The sequence below is a fragment of the Sciurus vulgaris genome (assembly GCF_902686455.1).
Source record: "Sciurus vulgaris genome assembly, chromosome: 5".
NCBI classification, from domain to species: domain Eukaryota; kingdom Metazoa; phylum Chordata; class Mammalia; order Rodentia; family Sciuridae; genus Sciurus; species Sciurus vulgaris.
The window spans coordinates 175,527,597-175,551,640 of NC_136465.1; the positions used below are offsets into that span (position 1 = coordinate 175,527,597).

General features: G+C 55.8%; 1 protein-coding gene across 3 annotated transcripts in view; it reads right to left on the reverse strand.

Moving 5' to 3' along the window:
• Nucleotides 1-8,434: 8,434 nt before the first annotated feature.
• SCUBE1 (signal peptide, CUB domain and EGF like domain containing 1) overlaps nucleotides 8,435-24,044 on the reverse strand; it is a 126,083-nt gene continuing 110,473 nt past the window's right edge. For all 3 annotated transcript variants that reach the window (XM_079143295.1, XM_079143294.1, XM_079143296.1), the window contains 8 exons: nucleotides 22,902-23,105; nucleotides 20,060-20,221; nucleotides 18,397-18,564; nucleotides 17,378-17,539; nucleotides 15,621-15,818; nucleotides 14,426-14,578; nucleotides 13,979-14,058; nucleotides 8,435-11,809 (listed from right to left, as the gene is read on the reverse strand). In XM_079143295.1, coding sequence (XP_078999421.1) covers nucleotides 11,657-11,809; nucleotides 13,979-14,058; nucleotides 14,426-14,578; nucleotides 15,621-15,818; nucleotides 17,378-17,539; nucleotides 18,397-18,564; nucleotides 20,060-20,221; nucleotides 22,902-23,105 — 1,280 coding nt within the window. In that variant the 3' untranslated portion in view covers nucleotides 8,435-11,656. The remainder of the gene's footprint in view (nucleotides 11,810-13,978; nucleotides 14,059-14,425; nucleotides 14,579-15,620; nucleotides 15,819-17,377; nucleotides 17,540-18,396; nucleotides 18,565-20,059; nucleotides 20,222-22,901; nucleotides 23,106-24,044) is intronic.

Sequence of the window (24,044 nt, forward strand, 5' to 3'; positions counted from 1 at the left end):
ACGCCAACCCTTTCCTGAAACCTCCAAGACTCGGTGTGACCTGCCCTGCCCACCTGTCCAGCCTCCCTTTGCCACACTGCCCCGGCCTCCGGGAGTCACTGGTCCCCACTGCTGCCCCCCAGAGAGCTCTGCCCACCCACCTAATCAGGGCCCACCCATTCCTCAGGCCGCAGCTGAAGCGTTACCCCTTGAAGACCCACTGAGTGAGCATTTGACCAGCACGAAATCACCCCGCTGCTACCTTGTGCCCCCCAGGGAAAGGGCAGAGGAGCGGGCAGAGCCCTTCTGTTGGGAACATTGCCAGCCCACTGGCCTTCGGCCCCTGAAAGCCTGCTGTGCTGGGGGCGCTCAGATCACGGAGCCCAAACCCAAGACGAGGATGTCATCCACTCCTGGGCCAAGGCCGCCGTGACCTGCGCTGGACGGAGGCCAGCTGGCCAGCGGCTCTCCACTCCTCTGCCCGCTCTCTGAGGCTCCTCCTCACGAAGCCTCTGCCACCTCGGCAAGGACGCTCTTCTTAGGGTTGGAGGTGTGTCACTCCCAGCTCCGGTCAGCTGTGAGCGTGTTTGATTGACAGACACAGCATGGGGTTTTGCTTATTTTGAGGGTTGGAGATATGGCGTTATGAGACTTCTTTTCCCGTTTTCGAGGTGAGGTCTCGCTTTGTCGCCCAGCTGGCCTGGAGCTCGCGGGCTCCCCTCTGAGTGCTGGGACTGTGGACTGCACCCCCATGCCCAGAAGGGACTTTTTCTTTTCACTCTGCGTTACACACTTTACAAAAGGAAGACAACGCATACAATGGCATTGCTCTTTCGAAGACCGAGCAGTTTTTAGTATTTTCACCAAGTTGTGCGGACATCACGTTATACCTTCAGAAACCCGTACCCTTTGCGGTCATTGCCCGAGTCTCAGCAAATGCTAACCTGCTTTCTGTGTCTCTCGATTTTCCTATTCTGAACAATGTGCATGAACGAAATCGTGTGTGACATTTTGTGACTGGTGTCTTTTACTTAGCCTAATAATGGTTTCAACATATGCATCCATGTGGTTCCGGGGATTGAACCTAGGGGCACTTAGTACTGAGCCACACCCCCAGCCCTCTCTATTTTATATTTTGAGATAAAGGTCACACTAAGTTGCTTTTAGGGCTTTGCTAAGTTGCTGAGGCTGGCCTTGAACTTGTGATCCTCCTGCCCCAGTTTCCCAGGTGGCTAGAATTGCGGGCGTATACCACCGTACCTGACCACGTCCATCCATACTTTAATATGTATCTGTACTTCATTCATTTATATGAATGAATACCTTCCATTGCATGGACAGGACTTATTTTGTCAGTGTGTTCGTCAGCTGATGGATCTTTGAGTTTTCTCCTTTTAGTTCTTATGAATAACAGTGCTGTGGACATTAATGTAGACCTTTGTGCAGTTGCAGTTTTCTGGGGCCAGGGTTGGCAGCGCTCTGACCCTGCTCAGCCTCTTGAGGAACTGTCAACTTGCTTTCCAAAGTTGCTACACTAACATTCCCACCAGGAGCTTGGGAGGGTTCTGATTTCTTGCTGGCATTTGTCACACTAGGGCATTTGGATTGTAGTCATCTTAATGGTTGTGAGGTGGTACCAACACTGTGATTTTGATTGGCATTTCCCTGAAGAATATCTGATGATGTTGAATATCTTTGCATGTGCTTAGTGGCCATTTACACATCGTCTTTGGAGAAGTGTCTATTCATATTCTTTGCCCATTTAAGAATTAGCTTATTTGATTGGACGTGGTGGTGCACGCCTGTAATCCCAAAGGCTCGGGAGGCTGACCCAGGAGGATCGTGAGTTCAAATCCAGTCTCAGCAATGGTGAGGCACTAAACAACTCAGTGAGACCCTGTTTCTAAATGAAATACAAAATAGGGCTAGGGATGTGGCTCAGTGGTCAAGTGCCCCTGAGTTCAATCCCTGGTACCCCTTCCCCCCCAAAATAGAATCAGGTTATTTGTCCTATTATTGAATTGTAAATCATATATTCAGGATACCAGACCCTTAGCGGATATATGATTTGCAAAGATTTTCTCCCGTTTTGTGGATCACCTTTTTACTTTTTGTTCTGTTTCTGTCACACTGGGGATGGAACCCAGGGCCACGGTCTCACTCAGGCTTAGACCAGCACTCCACTGCTGATCCGCACCCTCAGTCCTTTTTTAAAAAACTTGGATCTTGAGACAGGGTTTCACTAAGGTGCTGAGGCTGGCCTTGAACTTGAAATTCTTCTGCCTCAATTTCCCAAGTCGCTGGAATCACAGGCATGCGCCTCCACACCCAACTAAGTTCTTCACCTTTGTTAGTTTGTTTTCGAGATTGTTTTGACTATTCTGCATACCTCATATTTCCATATGAATTCTAGGATATGAGTGTCAATGTCTGCATATCGCCAGCCAGAAATAGGGATTGCATTGACTGCATAGGTCATTTGGGGGACTCTTGCCATCCTGATACTCAACCTTCCAAGCCAAGAACAAAGATCTTCTTGAATTTCTTTCAATGGCCTTTTGTGGTTTTCATTGAACAAGTTTTGTACTTGTTCTGTTAAACTTGTTCTTTTTGATGCCATTATAAATGGAGTATTTTACTTTCTGATTATTCATTCACAATGGGGATTTTTCTGCATTGCTCTTATGTCTTGTAACAGAACTGATTTCATTATCTCTAATACCTTTTTATGGATTCCTTAGTATCTTCTATATACAAGATCAGGCCACCTGCAAATAGAGCTTCACTTTCTTTCCAACCTATAACTTTTCTCTTTTTTTTTCTCACCCAGTTATCCTGGCTCATACTTCCAGTTCAGTGGTGAGAGCAGATGTCCTGGTCTTTCCTGTCTTAAAGGTCTATCCTGGTTGCTGATGGGACTATAGTAAGTTACTTTTTGCTGCTATGTAACATTTAATTGTGTGGTTGGGCTGCAGTCCCCCACTGGCAGGTTATTGAAGCTTTTTGTTCTTACAAACATGAGGCTATGAGTATTCTTGTATGTTTTCTGGCAAATTTTTTTAAAAAAGAGATTCTTTAGTGAATTGAGTCACATCCTGTCTGATCCTTATTTCAGACTTAATTTTTGCCCACCTGGTGCCACCATGGTATCTCTTTTTTGTTGTAATGTGTATTTCCATTATTGTTAATGAGATTGGGCACCTTTTTATCCCTTTTTCTTTTTTTAAACTGTTTTTTTAAATAATGACTTTATTTCATTTCTTATGTGGTGCTGAGGGTCAAATCCAGTGCCTCACAGTACTAGACACATTCTGCACCACTGAGACCCAGTCCCAGTCCCCCATCTTCTTATTCTGTGAAAGGCCTGTAACTGTCTTTTGTTCATTTTTAATTGCCAGTTTCCCTTGCTCCTTATTGCTTTGCAGGGATTCTTTATGTATTGTGGATACTGATCCTTTATTAGTTATGCATGTTGTAAATAACTTCTCCCAGCTTGACCATCTCTTTTCCCTTTATGGTGTCTTGAAGAACAGAACTTTGAAATTTTAACATGGTTCAATTTATCTTCGTTTTCATCGTTGGTATTTTTTTTAATGTCTTGCTTAAGAAATCCCAGAGTAGGTGGGGTATATGGCTTAGTGGTAGGGTGCTTTCCCAGCACGCATGGGACTCTGAGTTTGAGACCCTCATTGCAAAGAAAACTTTCCAACTGTAAGAGCAGAAGTTTATTCTCTTGGCTCTTTCTGCACAATTTGTTTGAAAATGCAACTTTTTTTTTTTTTTTTTATCTTTTATTTTTTGTGGTGCTGGGGATTGAACTCAGGGCCTTGTGCTTGCAAGGCAAGCACTCTACCAACTGAGCTATCTCCCCAGCCCAAAACGTTATTCTTTTTTAAACTTTATTTTTTTATGTGGTGCTAAGGATTGAACCCAGTGCCTCACACGTGCTAGGCAGGTGCTCTACCATTGAGCCAAAATGCCAGTCCTTTTTGAACAAGTTTTTAAAGTGTTTCTTTAAGTCTTAATGCGTTTGAAATGTATTGCATGTAAGTATGAGATGAAGGCCCAATACTATTTTTTCTGACATGTAGATAAGGAATTTTCCCATCTCTCCCATTTGTTAAAAAGTGAATTCTTCCTTAGTGCCCTGCAGTGCCACAGCTGTTGTCCAAAACGTGTGTGTGGCTGTCTCCAGGACCAGTTGTGTTCAGTGTGCACAGACTCACACTGTCTCAACTTCTCTGGACTTCAGTGACATGTGATATCTGCTCTGAGTTGTCCTTCCATGCTTTTCTGTAGAAGGATTTTGGCCACTTTTAACCACTTGCTTATCCATTTATAGTTATGGAAAGATTTTAAATTGCAGATTCAATTGTTAGCTATAAGATTAATCTAAGTTTCTATTTCTTATTGTGTTGTTTGGTAAGTTAGGTTTTCTAGGCATTTGGTAGCCTTTTTTTTTTTTTTGGCGGTGCTGGGGATTGAACCCAGGGCCTCATGCTTGCAAGGCAAGTGCTCTACCGACTGAGCTATCTCCCCAGCCCCAGGAGTATGCATGTTTGATAAGAGTTGCTTTAAAATGTGAATTTTATTTGTCCAAATATATTCTGTATTTAATCTCCTAATCCTAAAATGGATAGAAAGGCAACCGTTGGCATCCACAATTTATTTGCCACTGAGCCCTCAGCATTTAGAGAAGGTTCAGAAATATCATAACATGAAACAGGTTGGTCCTAAACTGACCAGAGGTGAAGCCCCGAATCTCTGCGGCACGTGGAATTTGGTTCACTGCATTTTGGGACCTGGAGGAATGGGTTAGTCCATGCTAGCCCACGAGGTTGGGCTGCCGCAACCCGCTGTCCGGTCTGCGGAGGCCTCATCTTCTGCTCCTGTCCTCAAGGGCCTTTGAAGAACTGGGGTAGAAATGTCTGCTGTGCCGTGTGCTTAGACAGGACGTCAGTGCTCCTTGCTGCAACTTTCTTTTAATTATGGTAAAATAGACATGATATAAAACTTATCATTTTAGCAATTAAAAAACAATACAGTTCAGTGGCATTACACATGATCAGACTACTGTCACTTCCATCTCTCCGTAGAACTTTTTCTCTCTTTCAAACTGAAACTGCACCCATTAAACACCAACTCCCGTTTTCTCCCCCAGCCCCTGGGGACCACCATTCTCTTCTTCCTTTTTATTTGTGCTACTGTTGTTAAACACAGGGGTGCTCTCCCACTTAATCATACCCCCAGCCCTTTTTATGTTTTATTTTTAGAAAGGGTCTCGCTAAGTCGCGCAGTCTGGCCATCCTCCCACCTCAGCCTCCTGAGTCACTGGGATTACAGGTGTGCACCACCCAGCCTGGCTACGCTCTCTGTCTCTATGGATTTGACTACTGTAGGCATCTAAGTGGAATATATAGGAATTGTCCTCTTGCATCTGGCTTATTCTACTGAACGTAATTCCTTAAGGTTCCCCATGTTGTAGCATGTGTCAGAATTTCATTCCTTTTTAAGGCTGAATAATGTTCCTTTGTATGGATTGACCACTCTGTTTATCCATTCATCTGTCAATGGACATTTGAGCTGTTTCTACCCTTTGGCTATTGTGAATAAAGTTGTGGATAAACACGGTGTACAGCTGCTTGTTCAGGTGCCTTCTTTCCATTCTTTGGGTAAATGTGGAGAAGTCTTGAACTCTTTTTGTGGTCCTGGCCATGGCACCCAGGGTCTTACACATGCTAAGCATGACGCTCTGCCCCTGAGCCACACCCCTATCCCTCCTCAGACTTTAAACCATGCTGTTAAACCAGGAAGGAGCCAAAGTTCATCCTATGGCTCATCTAGCACATCCTTGGTGTTTTATGGAACTTCTTTCCTCCTGTTGCGTGCGCGATGTCTGGGGTGCTGTTTTTGAGGAGAGCGGTCATCGCCAGCCTCTGTGGGAGTGGGGATGTCTCCTAGCGTCTGGTGAAAGCCCTGGCCGTGTTCTCAGAGGTGCACACAGAGCATCAGGCATCTAACCTGGGGGGCAGATTCCCAGGTCATGGGGATCAGAGCCCCTGTATCGAAGAGCAAAGCGCGAGTCATGAGGGGAACTGTCAGTCCTGGCGGCTCATCTGGAGCCCGTGCACCCGACGGGCCCTCTGCTTGCCCACACGCAGGCCTGCAGTGCCCGCCTGGCCCTTGGAGGGCGCTGGAGCCCCTTCGCTTCCAGCTGTCAACAGAGCCACGCAATTTCTTGATTTTTCCTTTCTGATTCCAGTTGCCCCCCCACCACCACTGCCATGGCCTCCAATGAGTAAGAGAAAAGAGCAATACTGAGGTTACTTTTTGTTTATTATAAAGCGATTTTCACAGACGTTTGATTACATGCATGTGGGGAAGGTGGTGGAGAACAGCTTTGAGTATCTGAGGCGCCTGAGGGACACTGGCTGGGACGGCGCTGTCACCCTCACAGGCGGACAGACCACAGCCACGGGCTTGTCTGGGACGGCACCTTCACAGAAGCCCGGGGGAAGGTGGGCACAGCAGGCAGCTTCCGTGGCTGTCCGCAGAGCGCTGCGGCCCAGGTGCTCGGCGTCCGCGCTTCCTGGCAGGTGTCCTCCAGCCCTGCTGGGCACGGTGGTGCTCTCTTCAGCCGCCCGGGGACCTCCGGGCCTGCCACCACCTCCCGAGAGGCCAGGCGTCTGAATGGTGAGTGCCCGTCCCCTCGCCTCTGAAGAGTGCTCAGTGCTTGGTAAGGAGGAGGGAACCCAGGTCGAGCCTCCGCCTGCCTGTGCGCCTCGACCCTCATGTCCCCTCTCCCACTGCCAGGCTGACCCCGCCGGCTCCAGCTGGTGAGCTTGCGCTCAGCGTCATGCCGCAGAGGCATTTCCTGCACCCGACAGGCCTGGCTTCCGCGGGCGTGGGTTTGACCTCCACTGCGTGAAAATCTGACTCATCTTGGGGGTGTCCCTTGGTCTCCCAGAGTCCTGGCGTCCCACCTGAGGAACAGGTCGAGCCCAGCCCGCCTTGAAGGGCTGAAGGGACGGTCCCTGTGGAAGGAACAGCGTTGGGCTCAGCACCTGTAGGCAGGAGGCCCTGAGTGGACGTTTTCGGCGCCTCCGTCACTTCTTCCGGTTGAAACTGGGGAGTACAGATGATTTCAAAGGACTCGCTCAGGAGCCGCACGCTGGCACCAGGGGCTGTGGGGGAGCAAGGGTCCACTGCACGGGGGCTGCCTGAGCAGCGTGCTGGGAGGGGCGCATGCTGAGCCCGAGTCAGCTGGGCTCTCTTGGGACTCACTCTGGAGGGGCTGGTGGTCTGTGGGCGCCGCAGGGGCAGAGGAGCCTGCTTGCTGTGTCCTGAGTGTCCCGCGGGCGTTTCCCACTCACGGCGAGTCCTCTGGCCTTGGCTCTGAATGACCTCACTTGGGTGTCGTCACCTTGTTTGGAAGGGCTGGGCTGCCACCTTGGTGTCTTTGGTGAAGCGAAGGGGCCTTGCTATGAAAGGAGTTTGCCAGGCAGGGAACGGAGGAGGTCAAGTATCTGGGGCCCCTGGGGGAAAAGAAAGGCCCCAGTCTTCCTGGGCTGGGCTGCAGGCGAGGTCAGTGGTGGCTGCAGCTCTGTGTCTGTGTGGTTCCCTGTCTTTCTAGGAGCCCAGCACGTGGCAGGTACCCGGGAAGTGCCTGCCAAAGGACCCAGCCTTCATGCCTTGTTTCTGCGGGGAAGGTGGGGACACTGGAATAACACTTGTGTCCCCAAGGGTCACTGCACAGCCCCTGGTGCTGCAGCTCCAATAGTCTGGGCTTCCTTCCCTGGAAAAGCCCAGGTGGGCTGCAGCTCCAAGAAGCGCCAGCACGGTTCACTGGGACACTGCCCGTCAGAGGTGGCGCAGCAGGGTCCCTCTGAAGCTGTTCAAACCTGGCCTCCTTGGCCCAGGGCTTTCTGGCCCATATATCAGTTCTACTTTATCTGCATGTCTCAAGCCAATGGACGGCAGGAGGAGCACTGGCCAAGTCCTCCAGCTTGGGCCCTGCAGCCTGGGTGTGTGTAGGATGGGGTTGCTGGGAAAGCTGTTCTTGCAGGGGCCGGAGTTTGAGAAAGTTGTCCTCGCCACGGGCCAGTGTGCCCTGTGTTGGGTGAGGGGAGTGGGGCGAGGCGGCACGGCTGACTTTGCCCCTTAAGAGGGGATGCAGCCCAAAGCTGAGGCAGGAGAAGCACACTGTGGCTGCCAGGCTCTGGTGCAGGGAAGAGAAGACCTGGGACAAGAAGCGGTCTAATTATGGGCAGCAGACGAGGCCCCCTCCCTGCAGGCACCCCTGGTCGTTCCCACGACACCCCCTGATGGAGGGTCACACAGATTTCTTTCCCTTCCTCAGCACATTTCTCTGAAGCTGAGTGCAAGGAGAAGCCAGGACTGAAAGGGGTGCCCCCACTCCTGGGTTCCACCTGACCACCTTCTGGGGAGCCCACTCACATCCTCCCCGAGGTTCGCCAGGCGCTGAGTGAAGCTCGGAGGAAACTGGAGGAGCCAGGTCTCCCTTTCAGTCATCACCAAGTGGAAGGGCTCTTGCTTCTGGAAGCTGTTCCTGGGTCCTGTTCCGTGGGAGCAGAGGGCGCAGTGTGGTTGTTGGGAATTCACTAAGTGGCCAGCGATGCAGGATCAGAGGCTGCTCAAGGCCAGAGTCCAGGAATGGGCCGTGCTGGCTTCTCCTTGACAGCATGGGAGCCTCCGGCACTCCTGCCCTCGGCTTCCGTCCTTCAGGCCTCAGCACATACATCTGCCCTGCCTGGGCCCAGTCCTCGTGCCCATGTCTCCCCTGTACCTCCACCGTGAAGCAAGCGCGGTGTCACCACGTGTCAGCCTGGTTATCGCTGGCGCAGCACTTGAGCTCGAGGAGATGTGGCCGGCCTCCTGGAAGGTCTCCCTGGGAATACCAGGGCATGAGGACCACGGCTGGCTTTGGGTGTAACAGCTGTGACCCAGAGTTCCTGTGTGGGGCCAGTGTGGAGTCAGGGCAGACCCAACCTGGACTTGAGGACATCCCAATGGTGAGGGGCGGCAGTGTTACAGGGAGGGCAGGGTGGTGCCTGAGCGCCGCTGGTAAGCTGGGGCTGACTGGCTGTTCTCCTCTTTAGGGGATGAAAGGTAAACATGGGCTCGATGGTGAGAAGGAGGAGGGGCCTGCATTGCCCCTGCCCTGTCCTGCTCACCCTGGGGACACTGGGCAGTGAGAGCCCTGGAGCATGAGATGGGGGTGGCCTAGTGGGCATGCGAGTGGCAGCTGCCAGAATTGACTTTGCAGCTGCAGGAAGAACTCAGGGGAGCTGAGGGCTCTTGCTTTTCCTCCCTGGTTTCTGAGAATTAAGGGGGACGCTTTGAGAAGTGCAATGGTTGACTGCGTGTGTCGGTTGTCTGCTAGGGCAAGTCCCAGGTAACCGAAGTGCTCTCTGTGGCCTGCTGGGGTGTTTCCAGGGAAGATGAGCCCATGCATCAGGTAGGCTGAGTGAATCAGACCCTGTCCAGTGTGGGTGGCATTTTCTGATGGTCCAAGGAGCCCAACAGGACAAAGAAATGGAGGGAGGGCAAACTGGCTCTCTTGGAGCTGGGTGTCCATCTCCTTTGGTCCCTAACACTGGTGTTTCTGGCTCTGGGGCCTTGGACTCCAGGCCTGCACCTGCCCACAGCTTCAAGGCTTTGTGCTCAGCCTGCATCCTGCTGCAGGCTCTCTTGGCTCTCTGGCTTGCAGAGAGTTCTACGTGGACCTTCTAAGCCTCCATATCTGTGAGCCAATTCCTGTAACTTGTCCCCTCTAATATGTCCATTTCCTTAGAGAACCCCAATAACGAGGACAGACCACTCCCTGTGCCTAGGACGGCTGTCTCTCATTTCTGGGGGTGACTGATGGCCTCACAAAGGGAGGGAGGCTTCCTTCTGGAAACCAAGACTGGCCCGCAGGGACAGTGACCACCCAGGGGTGGTGCAGTACCCAGCAGGGCTGGTCAGACCACCTGCCTCTCTCCACAAATCGGGGTTGACTTGAGGAGAGATGGCACTGCCAGCAGTGTCAGCCCAGTTGGAGACGCAGCTCTGCAGCGTGGGTCATGGTGCCGACGCGTGCCTGCGCTCCAAGCCTTGCTTTGGACTGGAGAATGTGCCATGCTCTGGCTTCCCGTCAGCAGCCTTGGATCTTGAGACTTTGCTCGCTGGCCTGTGTGTCCACAGTCCTGTGTTGCGTGTTTCTCCAACTGCTCACCTCTTACCCGCCAGGCCAGGCTGGGGACCAGAGACCTAAGGCCACTTGGCATCGGTGGTTGGAGTTCATCTTAAGATTCTCCCATGTTCCTGGGAATTTTAATATTTGTTAACCTGAAAAATACAGAACACTTCCTCTGCTTGTCCTATTGCTGGCAGCAGGTAGTGTGACGAGTGGGCGAGGCCTCGCAGACCCTGGGTGCTGGAGGTCTCAGCTGGCTCCCGTTTCCTGGCAGGTGGGACATAATGCAGCCTTGAGGAGAGACTGAAAGGGAGGCAGCAGGCCCACGGTGGGAGCTGCACTGAAGCCAGGCCTTGCAACCCCAGGCTGCCTCTGCCTCGGGGTCACCCGTGGCTTCCCTGGGCCTTTGCGTTCCTCCCCAAAGTCAGGAGTGGGCCACGGCTCTTGGACAGGCCTCAGGGCAGGATGGTCTTGTTTCCTGGTGGCCTGCAGGTACAGTTCGGAACCCAAGGTCATGGCCGCAGGCCCCTTCCTAAGTTTATGGCTGGAAGCTAGCCGCCCCCTGCAGCGGTCCAAGAGGAGGCTGCCCTCTACTGTGTCCTGTCAAGGGCAGTGAGGTCACTGTGAGGGGACTGGGAGAGGGCCAGCCCTCCAACACAGCATCGGAGCCCAGTTTCCTAGTTCATATTCACGAGCGTGTCTAGGGAGGCCTGTGCTGTGCCAGCCCCGCGGCTCCCACCTCCTACACAGAGGGGCGAGTGCTGCAGGGACAGTGACGCCACTGAGTGTTTACAGCTGCTAAAGAGAACTTCCCTAAAGTACCCACAAGTAGAAGTATATATATATATATATTTTTTTTATATTTATATTTATACATATATATATAGTACTTAGTAGCTGTCTATTCAGGGAAAGCACAGACCTCCAGCTTCCTGCCTTAGCAGCTCTGTTCCATCCATCACAGAGTCCTTGGAGCCCAGTGACACAGCACTGTGTCCTGTGCCTTGGCTGCAGAGTGGCAGGTGGCAGCCCTGAACATGCTGACAGCTTGTCACCTCGGAGACAGTGCCTCCATGTGCCTTCCTTCCCTGGCCTGGCTTCCTGTGGGTGAGTGGCCAAGCCGTGCAGAGCCTCTGGGGAACAGTGCCACTCTCCTCTCTCCCAAAGCATCAGGCAGAGGCACATGCTCCTTGCTCCCCGTGGCCCGCCCTGGCCCAGGCAGTGTCCACCAGAGCCGGCTCAGGAGAAGCGCTGCTGGTGTCTGGGGATGAGAGGCGAAGGGCAAAGGGCTTCAGAAGCACTGTCCCACAGGGCCAGCTCGGCCTTGCCCTCCCGGGGCTGACGGCCTTCCTGAAGTGCACGCGTCTTGGGCTCCTGGGCAATGAGGAGGCCACGGAGCTGCCCTTCAGCCCCCACCACAGAGGGAAGGGGCTGTCCTTCCCCTCTGGCTCCCGGCCATCCCCAGCACGGCTCTGAGCCTTATTTGTAGGGCCGCAGAAACCGGGACACTTTGGAACGCAGCAGTCGGATGAAAGACCGAGGGAACATCTCCTTGGACTCCTGGGCTGTGTACTTGAAGTAGTTCTGGGGGTGTGCCAGCACGTCGAAGAGGGCCTTGACCAGCTTCTTGTCCTGAAAGACACCGTGCGGTGAGGTGGGAGAGGGGCCGGCTCACTCCACTGGGGCCTGGGGGGCGGTGGGGATTCAGGACCCCCAGACCTCTTTACTACAAATAGTCTTTTGGTTTTAATAGTGTGATTGTTTTGGTTTTTCCCTTTTCTTTTGACATTTTTTGTTTATTGTTTTGTTGTGCTGGAGGGGGAACCCAGGGCCTTGTGCACACGGGCACGCGCTCTGTCACCGAGCCACACCCCCAGCCCCACGTAATTGGGTTTTAAGTAGTCTGCTGGTGTGAATGCTTTTATTAAGAGCATCTGTTGACATCACACTCTGAAAACCAGAGAGCTGAGGAGAGAGCACAGGCTTCGCGCCACAGATGCAGCTTGAGTTCACAGCTCCCTGGCTGCTAGCTCCTAAGCCTGGAAAGTCCTCGGCTGCTCTACACCTCGAGGTGGCCCCTGTACAGCAGGGTCAGGATCCCCCCTGAGGGCTGCAGTGAAGCCCTGGTGTGCCCCAGCAGAGCCTGGCCCCACAGGGCTCAGGATATCTCCAGTGTGGGTCCAGGTGGCACCTAGCTCCTCCCTGAGTGGCCTCTGGAGGAGCAGGTGTAATCTACTGTCTGATGCCATCACTGGCCAGCCAGGAAGGAGGAGCTGAGGGTGGATGTGAGACTTGGCTGCAGCATCCTTGAGGACAGGCCCAGAGGGCTGGCTCCTGGCAGAGGTCCAGGAGCCTGGTTCCTGCAAGGCCTCTGCAAATGGTGACCTCCAGCTCTTGGGCCTGGAAGCTCATCGTCTTAGTGCCTCTGGCCCTGTTTGCTGCTTGGGTTTGACCTGTTCAGACACACTCAATCTCTCTCACATGACCACACACACACACACACACACACACACACACACAATTCATCACACACATCACACACACATGCACCTCACACACACGCACGTACAATTTACCATGCACATAACACACACCACACGTTTTTCACCCATGCACCTGTGCCCTTGAGAAATGATGCTCCTGGCTCTGGTCCTGTGTGTCAGGGCTCCATGCTGGGCCCCGACTGTGGAGCATGAAACCCTACAGCCCCCTCCCACAGGGGGGGCCAGGACCAAACAGTCATGAAAACAAATCCAAAGTGCAGTGCTCGCAGGGGCCATGAAGAAGTGGCACGTGGGGACTCTGAGGGTCTGTGACATGTGTGACCCACTCAGGGAGGTCCAGGAAGGCTGCCCAGAGGACAGGCACCTCGGGGTACAGTGAGAACAGGTAGGTAGTCCTGAGGGGGATCCCCATGTCCTAAGAGCAGCCCTGGGACACTCCCAGTTCTGGTAGGTGCTCCCAGCTGCAGGGGAGCTGAGGCAGGAGCGGGGCTGCAGCAGGGTGAGGAGGGAGTGGGGCGCTGTCTGCCACATGGACTGTGGAGGGGCCAGGGTGCGTCTCTGGTTTCCGCCTAGACTGTGTGGTGGTCTGAGGACATCAGAAGCCAGAGCAAGCCTCATGACTGACAGACACCTACTGTGTGTACAAGGCTCACGAGGCATGGGCCTGGAAGCCTCAAGGTGATGACAACACTCTGCAGACCCCCCTTATCGCAGTCACAGTGACACCTGACAAGGGTCAGACAGGTGGACATGGCCCTAGCTCCACTCTTGTCCTTGACACCAGCCCAAGCAGATACTCAGGTCTGGCCTCATTCCGTAAGAACAGGGTCCCTGGGCCTCTGGCCAGTGCCTGCTGTGAGACAGCTGCAGCCTCCCCTCTGTGAGAACGTGGCTCTGTCTCTCAAGGCCGCAAGAGGACTCGGAGGGGGTTCAGTCCCAAGAGCAGAAGGGACATGGGTGGATTCCAGATCTTAAGATACCACCCTGTCCAACTACCCTCATCTCTAAATGAGGACGGTGAAGTTGAGAATGCCAGGCAAGGGACCTGCCCAAAGCCTTGTCCCTGGGTACTGGTCCCCATCTCCTCAGGAGTCAGCTTGGTTTAGGCCTCTTGCTCTGAGGGGGTAGACACACCAGACCCAGTCTCTGTGCCAGGGCCCCTGACCCAGGCCCTCCTCCTCCTCCCTTGCCATCCCCTCCCACCTCACTTCTGCTGGGCAGGGTGGGGGCAGGGCGGGGCAGGGAGGGCCCAGTCCACTCCCCCAGAGTCATGTGGATTCCCTTCCAATAAACTCACTTTCAAAATTTCCTGGTGGTTCTCTGAGGCATACAGCCGCCCGTCGCGAACGATGTCTTCTATCAGCTGCTGGTAGTCCTCTGGGGAGCGGGTCAGCAGGGAAGGGGGAAGGCCCGGCTTGAGACCCTTGCATCCCGCCTCTGCCCTCCCTGGCTCCAGCCTCAGGTTGCTGGTGAGTGCTGGATGCTGCCCCTGGCCTTTGTGTCGGTCCCCTTCCTGCACTGTCCTGGTGGCTCGGCTGCCCGCATTCATTAGCTTTGTACACCTGTGGGCAGCACCTCGCCTCCACCTACAGATGGCAGTGCTGTTCCTTATCTGCACCACCTGCCCCCTGTCCGCAGTGGCCCCCGGAATATGCTGGTCCTGGGTCTGTGCCCTGCCACAGGCTGGGACCTGAGACCGCTTCTGTCCCTGGCCCCCAGCGGGCTGTGATGGGCGGTGCCTTACCATCGTAGGTGACATAGGGCACTTGGAACCCTTTGCCACTGTTGCCTTCGTTGGATCTGAACTGGATCCAGAGCTTCCGGGAGCGGGAGGTGAAGGCGATGGGCCTCTCATAGGTCTGGCAGGTCTCGTAGGTGGTGATGGACGTGGGGGAGGCTGTGGGAAAGGCCCTGCTGAGCGGCCCAGGCCCACACTCCACGTCGGCCCTTCCTCCTGCGGCAGGTCACTCCTCCCCACCACCCAGCTGGCCGCCAGGGCTGCGGTGCCCGCTGCCAGACGCACCAGACGCACCATCTAGATTCGTGCCAGTTCCCTCTGCCCTTCCCTGCCCTCGGCCCCTGGAATTCTGGTGGACCCCTTTGCGCTGGTGTTTCTTTCTTCCTCCAGCCAAGTGCTCCTCCGTGACAGCGCTCATGCCTGTGCCCAGCAGTCAGGGTCAGAGGATGCACTCAAGGAGGCTGTGGGAGACGAGCTGGCATGGAGGTGGGGGCCAGAGGCTCCCTGTGAGTGAAGGAGGCGGGGTGGACCTGCTGCCCCTGGGGTGCCCACCTCCTCACTGCTCCCCCGGTATTCTTCCCGAGATGCCCCTGAAGCAGGAGAGGCTGCCCCTGGAGCTCAGCCCTGTGGGTGAACAGGGGACAGAAGGACGTGGGGGGTGGGCATGGGTTGGTGAGAGGAATGGGTGGGGTAGGTGGTTCCTGGCTGGCTCTGGCCCGCTCAGGGACCCTGGGCAGGCCCCTTGCCCTCTCTGCCACAGCCCCACTTGCACACCAGGGCTTTCAGACTCATCAAAAGGAGCAGGCGGCATGCATGTGGTGATAAAGCTCACACAGAATGCAGCACCGAGTAAACCCTTGGCCTCCCTCCTGCCTCCATCTTCACCTCCCAAGGCCTGCCTCTATGTCCACAGATATTCCAGCCAGGACAAGGGTGTGCTCTGTGCCTGTGTGGATTCCTAGACTTTCTCCCTGACCTTGTGGCTTGCACAACGTCAGGGCCTTCCCTCAGAGCTCTGCACAGCCCAGTTCTGGCAGCCAGATCCCAGTAGGTTTCCATCCGGCCTTGCGGAACCCCAAGTGACCTGCTCTCTGAGTCCTGGCCCTCCTTCCTGGTGAGGTGTACCAAGATGGGTAGGGTGGGAACATGGGCTGAGACCATGTCCTGTGCTGCCACCCCCAGCCCAGAGGCCAGTACCTACCACTCTTCCTCATGACCAGGACATCACCGCACTCATCCTCGATGGGTAGGAAGATCTCGGGGACCACAATGAGGATCCTGCGCTTGGGGGGTGGCGCGATGTGCCACACACACTCAGCATTGGCCGGGTAGTCTCCAGGGTAGTTGGGGGACTCGATGTAGCCCGTGTAGTCACCCAGCTCACCACCGCAGTGCTGGTCTGTGGGCACCATGGCCCCAGGGCCTGGTCAGGCTTGGCCTGCTGGGAGTCCTCGCCTCCTGGGCCCTCCTCCGCCCAGACTCTCCCCAGTGCTCCTGTGGAAGCCACTAGGCCCTAAGTTGACCTCTAGTGGGAGCCCTGCTGGGCCACCCCCTCGGCAGGAGGGCAGGTTCCCAGTTACTCCCTAGGCTCTCTGAGGCCCAGCCAAGCAGATACTTATGGGGCTGACTTGCCTGGGCAGGGCCCACTTCTATCTCTGTGTCTGGGCCTGGTCGCCTCACTGGCTACTTCATGCCCCTGCTGCTGCTTGAGGAGCTCCCGTCCCAGCCAGGTCTCAGGTGTGAATGTCCAAGTGAGGCCTCCTGGCCACTTCTGACTCACCTGGTTACCTTGCTGAGCCTGCCAGGTGCCACAGGTCTCCTTCCTCACCAGAGGCAGGAAGGAGCAAGTGCTCCACACAGAGAGGGAAAGAAACATTTTCCTTTTTAACTAACTGTATATCCTTGAGGAGGCTGAACATGACTTTTTATGAGCCAAATTGTTCCTAGCCTTTAATTAATAAGGGAATATTAGCCTTAGTTCTGCAAAAAGAATTGAATGTAAATATTAAATATTTATAAACTTCCTGTGCATTCTCATTTAAATACCTTCTCACTTCAAAATTTCTGGGGAACTTTTCATTTCCACCTCCAGTGTTCTAGAAGCTTCCCTCTCCCCTGGCTTCCCCACGTTCATCCATGAGGCTGTTTAACCTGCATCTGCAAAGTTCCTCCTCTGACTTGCTCTTCTGCCTCAAGGGGTCATGTGCTCAGCCTGGGAAAGGCTGGAGAGGGGAGTCACTGCCACCTCTAGGATTAAATCCCTTTCATGGGCTTTTAGGCAGTTCCAAACATGACCAGAAGGGACAACAACCTGAAAACTAATTAGAAAAGAGCAAAACCCAGAAACTCTGAAAAGCAAATTTAAAATACTTAAAATGATACAGCGTCTTTTTTATACCCAAAGACCTGCCCAGTGAGGGGCTGTCTCAGGTGCCCACATTTCTCTAACTTAAGACTCTTAGATACCACGAAGCCTGTCTGACCCTCCTTCAGTCCTTCCCCACCTGTTCACACCTAGGTCCCTGCCTCCTGTTGCTCTCTGGCCTCTGCTGGGTGTCCACTTGGCCTAAGGGGCATAAGCCTCTGGGGCTGTAGGGCTGGCACTTGCCTGCTGCCCTGGCCACCTTGCTGCCCCTTCTTGGCATGAGATTCTTTATCCCTAGGTCCCAGAAATCAGAGCAGGGTCTGCCCTGGGCTGGCCTGGGCTGAGGCTTGGGCTATGGCTGGTGAGCTGAGGGAACTGGTGAACTTGGGTGCCACCATATTGCTCACAGAGGGCATTGAGCCAGGGCCACCCCTCCTTACCCCTGGGCTCAAGATGGGTATAGGGTTCACAAAGGCACCCTGGCGCCCCAGCAGAGGTGAGAGACAGGAACCAGCACCCTCCTCCCAGGCAGTGTGGGATCAGATCTCACCCAGCACCTCCAGCTTCCCTGGGGTGTAAAGAGTGGCACCTACTTTTGCAGTGTGTGACATTGGTGGAGCCATCGAAGTCAGTGCTGGTGTTGCCTGGACAGGTAATGCAGTGGTTCTGGCCAAACTCAGGCTGGTAGGTGCCCACGGGACAGCGGATGCACCGGTGCGTGGTAGTGTTGTAGTGGTGGCCAGGGGAGCAGTGCACTGCAGGGACATGAGGCAGGGGTGCTAGTGGGCAGGCCAGCCTCCCCTGCTCCTGAGGTATGGCTCAGAACAGAGCTCAAGGCCCTTCCCCAGCCAGTGCCGCCTCCTACCTGTGTGGGGACAGGTGGGTGGACACAGTGAGGGCCGAATGGCTTGGAGGGGCCCGAGTCAGATTCAGACTGAGGACACGTGGGCTCCAGCAACACAGGGGACATGTGGGCCACCAGGAGGGGAGCAACTTTTGGGGAGAAGTGGGGTGCCAGTGTGACTGAAGGGTCTCAGGGAGAGGAAGGGGAGAGAGCAAGGTCGGACACTCGTTCCACTAGGTGAGTGGGGGTGGGGAGGGGCCAGCAGCTGTGGGGCAGGGCACGGGGCAGCTCCTCCTCAGAACAGCAGGGCCCAGAGAGTTTGCAGGTTTCGGGGACCATCTGCATATATGGCAGGTTCTGTGGGACTAGGACTGAGCACTGGGTTGCTGGCCTTTGCTGGCAGCGCAGATGCCTGACAGATATCAGGGGGTGTGTGGAAGAGGAAGCAGGGTCACCTGCTGGGGGGACATGCAGGCTGGGGGAACGAGGAGGGGAGTGGTGGACACAGAGCCCAGCAAGATGGCCCTGAAGTGGGTTGCTGGTGAAGGTGTCTGCGCTGCTCCTGCCCCTGCCACCTCCCTGGTCCTCACGTCCCCAGAAGCCCTCCCAGTCAGCAGGCTTGTGACCTGTTGTAGCACATGGCACAGTACCAGTCATCTGTGTCCACTGCCTGGTGGCTCCAGGCTGCTCCTCTGACTTTGAGGTTGGCCAGGCAGGGGAGATGAGGGCTGTTTAGGGAAAGTGTCCCGGGCTGTGGGGCCTGCTCACCTTTGGCCTCGCAGTCCTGGAAGGAGGCAGCGCCCTCGAGCTTGGTGAGCAGCCCCCCTCCACAGGGGAAGCAGCTGGTGCGCCCAGGCTCGGGCTGGTACGTGCCCACTGGGCAGGCCTGGCAGGGCTGGAAGCCATCCACTGAGAAGAAGCCTGGTGAGCACTGGCCTGGAAGTCAGAGGGTGAGGCTTAGGAGGGGAGGGTGCCGTTGTCACTAGCACAGGAGTGGCCGCAGGCCCTGCTCTTGGTCTGCTTACCCCAGGAGAAAGCACCTGGGGTGGGGCAGGGGAATAGCACGGCAGCCCTGGTGGCAGGAGGGAGGCTTGGTCTGTACTGGCAGCATTCACTGTGTGACCTGCCAGGCTCGCCTTTGCTTTTCCCAAAGCAGGTAGGGCTGGGGCTAAAGGGCAGTGACCTGCTGAGCTGGGAAGTGGGGTCCCATGGCAGAGGTGGAAGGGTTTCTTTCAGAGGCCTCTCCCCAGGGGAAGGCCTCATGGTGTCTTTACAGGAGAAGGCTCAGGACTAATGCTGCTGTCAGCAGGGCTGGGCCAAAGCAGGGGGCCTCAAGGGTACTCCTGGGACAAAGGGAGGGAACCACAGGAAAAGTCAATTTCAGCTCAACAATAAAGAATGTTCCAGCAAAAAGTCAGAGTGCCTAGGGCTGGGGTTGTAGCTCAGTGGCAGAGTGCTTGCCAAGCACGTGTGAGGCCCTGGGTTCAATCCTCAGCACTGCATATAAATAAATAAAATAAAGGCATTGTGTCCATTTACAAGTAAAAAAAAAAAAAAAGTCAGTGTGCTGGTGTTCCAGGACTGCGTAAGGAATGGTCTTCATGTCCTCTTGGTCCAGGACGTCACCAGGTGATGAGTCTCCTACCTCTGGCCACCTTGTGCTCTAAGTCACTATCCCCAGGTGTGGGACCTCACTTCTGCAGGGGCAGTGGGCCAGAGCAGCTGCCAGCCTGCAGAGCCTCAGGCTGGGTTCCAGGCTCTTCTGTCCCTGGGAGGAGGTGGAGGTCTCCACTCCCCTAAGTGTCCACTCACCCACCCTCACGGCACCACCTTGTTGTGGCCTGCTTTTCCTGCGCACCCTCCAGCGTGAGTCCCCTGGTGGCCAGGAGAAGCCAATGGGGAGACTGACCTGTTGCACAGACAGGGCCAAGTGGGGGTAGCCAACGGTGACCATTTCTGCAAACCAACTGTGCTGGGTGAGTTTAAAGAGTGCTATCTCAACTAGCTTGGGATGAAGTGTCACGCTCTTTGTGCTAAGTCCCCACTCACAAAAGTACATGATTCACCAGGTGACGTGTTGACGACTGTCCCCAGGAGGTCTGATGTTTGGTCAACCATAAAGCACTTAGGGCGCCTCTTTATAACCACACCTCATCTGTGAACAGGGCGTCTGCACACTGAGGTGCTCTGTGGGCTACACGAGGCAGTGACCGGTGGGTGGCCTGCAGTGCTTGGGATGCAGCGGCCTCGAGGAGCAGACCCCGCGTGGCCCATGTCCTTGGTGAGTGGTGCCTGTGTGGAAACTGAGCCACTGTGGGAACTGCCAGGAGCGGCGGCCCACGCCAGGCTCTATGGCACGTGGCATCCAACTTTGCTTCAGGAGCCTGTGCCCCTCTCCACCCTGCCCCCTTCCACATGGGCCCACACTTGCCTCCACATTCAGATACGTTGTGGGCACCAGCCAGACCAAGCCCGTCGCTGCTGGGACACGGTGTGCAGCTCAGCTGGCCTTCCAGGTCCTGGTAGGTCCCTGACACGCAGGGCACACACTGGCCCCGTTCACCACTGAAGTAGGTGCCAGGCCCACAGGTCACTGCAGAGGCAGAGCAGACAGGCTGCTGGAGGACGGCGGCAACGGGGCCGGGGGCCATCCCTCCCCCAGTGATGGCATGGCAGGGCAGCCCCATCCCAGAAGAGTGGGGACGGGATCTGGGTGGCAGCCACTAGGAGGGCGCTGGAGGCCCTGCTCTCATCTCCCCTTGGCAGCTCCTCCGAGGGCTCTGCAGGCCCCTGCGGCCCTACTCTCTGCCCCTCCATCCCACTTAACCTGCTGCAGACTGCCTCCCGGAGGTCAGCTGGACACCCCACAGCCTCTCCACCCGAAACCAGGCTCCCGAGAGTCTCCTTCCCCTACTGCAGGGAGGACCTGGCGCCCAAGGATGGGCAGCGTGGAGCCTTGAGAGCTGCACACAGGCATGGGCCAGGGACCTGGGCAGAGGCCGAAGGGACACTGCGAGAGGGCAGGGAGAAGGGGCAGTCCATGTGACGGGCCATGTGGAGCCACAGGAAAGCTGGTGAGGAATAGGGACGCGGAGAGGAGCAGGTCAGGTGAACGCAGCCATGTTCTCAGGGCTGGGGAAGTGGTCGTGAACAGGAAAGGGGGATGGAAAGGGCCCCAGGGCGCCAGCAGGTGCACTGGCACAAGCTAGAGGCTCGCTCGTGCACACACCCCGTGGAGATGCCCGGCGTGTGTCTGACACGCCTCACGAGAGCGCCTAGGGTAGTGCTGGTCCTCGGCAACGAGGGCTCTAGGTTTGGGTTTCTGCGTGTCCCACTCCTCTCAAAGGAACTGGGGACTTGGCTGGTTCCAGGGCTCAGGCAGGGAAGTACAAATGACGTCTGTCATATCTTGTGATATGGAAAGGCACAGGCGGCCTCACAGAGCCACGGGGGGCCTGCTGAAAGGACGCTGGGGCCAGCTTAGGTGTGCTCAGCGTGTAACGGGGACTCTGAGCACTGACCTAAGTGGTGCCGGGAAGGGATGACAACTCGGTGAGGAGAGGGGGCTCTCCAGGCCCCTGTGGACAGATCCCGAGGAGGCTGCACAAAGCGGGCAGGGTTGGAGCTCTTTCTTACAGGAGACTGACTAGCAGACGCAGGCACAACAGCCAAATGGCAGCCATCACGGCGGGAGATTTGGTGGGAGTCATAAGAAGCTGGGGCTGGTAGAGTCCCAAGATGACCTGGAATCGACTCAGCATGTGGCCCCAGAAAACACTCATCAGTCACCGAGGGAAGAGGTGAATGAGGTGAGGCCTCTGGACCTGCTGACAGGCAGGACCGCAGGCCTCAGGCTCCAGCTGGGGAGGAGCAGACAGTGGGCTACAGAATGACGGTGCCTGGGCCCAAGAGGCCGGCACAGGGCTGCCCCAGACCTCAGGGGTCTGAAGAGATGTGACAGGAAAGTGACTCACATTCCAGGTAGGAGCAAGGACCAGGAGGAGAAGAGGGACATTGTTTGATGGATGGCTGAAGTGCAACGGGGTACGCGAGCTGGAAGGGGAACCTGCCCCAACCCTGGTGCACAACCAGGGGCAAATACTGAAAAATGTTCACCTCGGGGACTCGGATGAGGGGAATGGAAGTTTCTGTTCTGCTCGACATTTCTGAAAGCTGAAAATGATTTCCAACTCAGTAGTTCCAAGTAAGAGAGTGATGTCACTGTGCCCCTCACCTGTGCCCCACTGTAGTCTGGGCCATGGTCCCCACAGCAGCCTCATACCTGCCACCACCTCTCCCCATGGCTTCCCAGCAGCACCCTGGCTTAGTCCGTTCTCTGGGCTTCAATCTGTGGTTCCAACCGCCTACTTGTCATCTTCACAAGGATGACTCAAGTGTACCCTGTGGCTGGAACTCTGCGCCCCCCAAGTACCCCAAGTCTGCAGTGAGCACCTGAGCGGCCACGCCTGCAGCCATCCTGGAAGTCCTCTGCCCAGCCCCACCTCCAGAACGCTCTTGCACTGTCTGGCCCTCTCCACCTCGCCTGCCCTGGTGCCAGGCCCCCACCCCTCCGTGGCCTATCCCCGCCATCCACCCTCCCTTTAGTCAGCCTTCCTGTGACAGAGAGTGGACCGTCCCCACGGAGCTCAGACTGTGTCTGTGGCCATCTCGTTGTGCCTGTGGGCAGTTCGACTTGCTCATCGCCTACTTTCCTGTGAGAACCCGGACTCCCCCTGGTTGTCACTGCTTCAGTCCCAGTGCTGTCTCTGACTTCACCCCTCCGCACGGGCCATCCCTAAGGGGTGGTCACCTGCCCTGTCTGGCTGGCCTGCCTCCAGGCTCCTCTGCAAAGCCCAGGGGCCAGGGGACTGGCCTCCCCTGCTCCCTGCAGCTCCACCTCTTGGTGGCGCTGGGCCCTGTGGCCATCAGGCTCAGCCCTCCCTGACCCTGACTCAGCCTCCCAGCTTCTTGTCAGCCCTGGGGTGGGGGTGGGGGGCGGGGGGTCCTAAGTTCACACAGGAAGGCCTTTCTGGTCACTGAGGTGTGGCCTTGCATTTTGTCCTGTCCCTGTCTGCACCCTGTGGTGAGGGACACAGGCTTAGGGCCCTGCACCAGAGAGCACATTTGAATGACAGTGAAGACGTGAGTGCCATGGTTCTCCTGGGCAGGCCGCTGCAGCCTGTCCCCCAACACTCACTGTGTGCTCACTGTGGCTCACCTGGGTCGCGGGTACAGGGGAGCCAGTGTCTGAGCGGCCACTGGCAGGGACTCACCACATTTGCTGTCCTGGAGCACCTGGCCTGTGCCGCAGGTCCCCAGCCCCTCCAGGGCTTTGGCTGAGCGCTGGGCCACCTCGTACTCAGTGCCTGAGATGTGCACGTAGAACTGCTGCCGGTTGATAGACTTGCGCAGGGTCTTGATGGCGGCCTGCAGGCTCTGCTCCGCTCGCTTCCGCATGCAGTCTGCTTCGCAGGTGTCTGTGATGGAGAGACAGAGCTGCCGCCTCCTCCAGGGAGGCTCCCCTGTGCCAGGCCCGCCCCAGGGGGCCTGGTCGGACCCCCGCCATTTACACTTCAACCCTGGGGCGAGTGCCCACGTGCAGATGGGGAGACTGAGGATCTGAGGCACAATCTGCCCAAGGCCATGAAGCAGGTCTGAGTGCAGACCCTCTGCCCACCGTGACATGCCACCCAGGGCACGACTCTCTGGGTGGGAGCTCAGACGCCCTTGAGGACTGCCACTGAGCCCAGGGCAGTGTCCAGCTCTCCATCTTGAGTCCCAGGGGTCTTGAGGTCTGGCTCCACCCTCCTTGCCAGCCTCAGCTCGCAGGCCTGTGCTCTACCCCCAGCTGCCCTGCCCTTCTCTAAGCCCTCCTCTGTCCTCTCTGCCCATTCTACTCCTCCTGCCTGAATGCCTTGCCTTGCCACCTCTTCTACCCCACAAACTGGTTTTTTTGGTATTGGGGATTGAACCCAGGGGTGCTTTACCCCTGAGCCACATCCCCAGCCCCTTTTTTTAAAAATGTATACAATACCTTTATTTTGTTTATTTTTATGTGGTGCTGGGGATTGAACCCAGTGTCTCACACATGCCAGGCAAGGGCTCTTCCACTGAGTCACAACCCTGGCCTCCTACGACTTCTTATTTTTGATTTTGACAGGGTCTCATTAAGTTGCTTAGGGTCTTGCTAAGTTGCTGGGGCTAGCCTCAAACTTACAATCCTCCTGTCTCAGCCTCTTGAGTCACTGGGATTATAGGCATGCATGTGAACTTTGATTTCAAACTGACTCTAATTCAAATGTCACCTTTCCTGGAAGCCTTCCTGAGCCCCTGACTTGGGAGTGGCCTCAGCCCTGTACCACTTGTTCCCTTACCCCCACTACTCAGAGTGTTGGCTGGCTCTGGGCAGCTAGTAC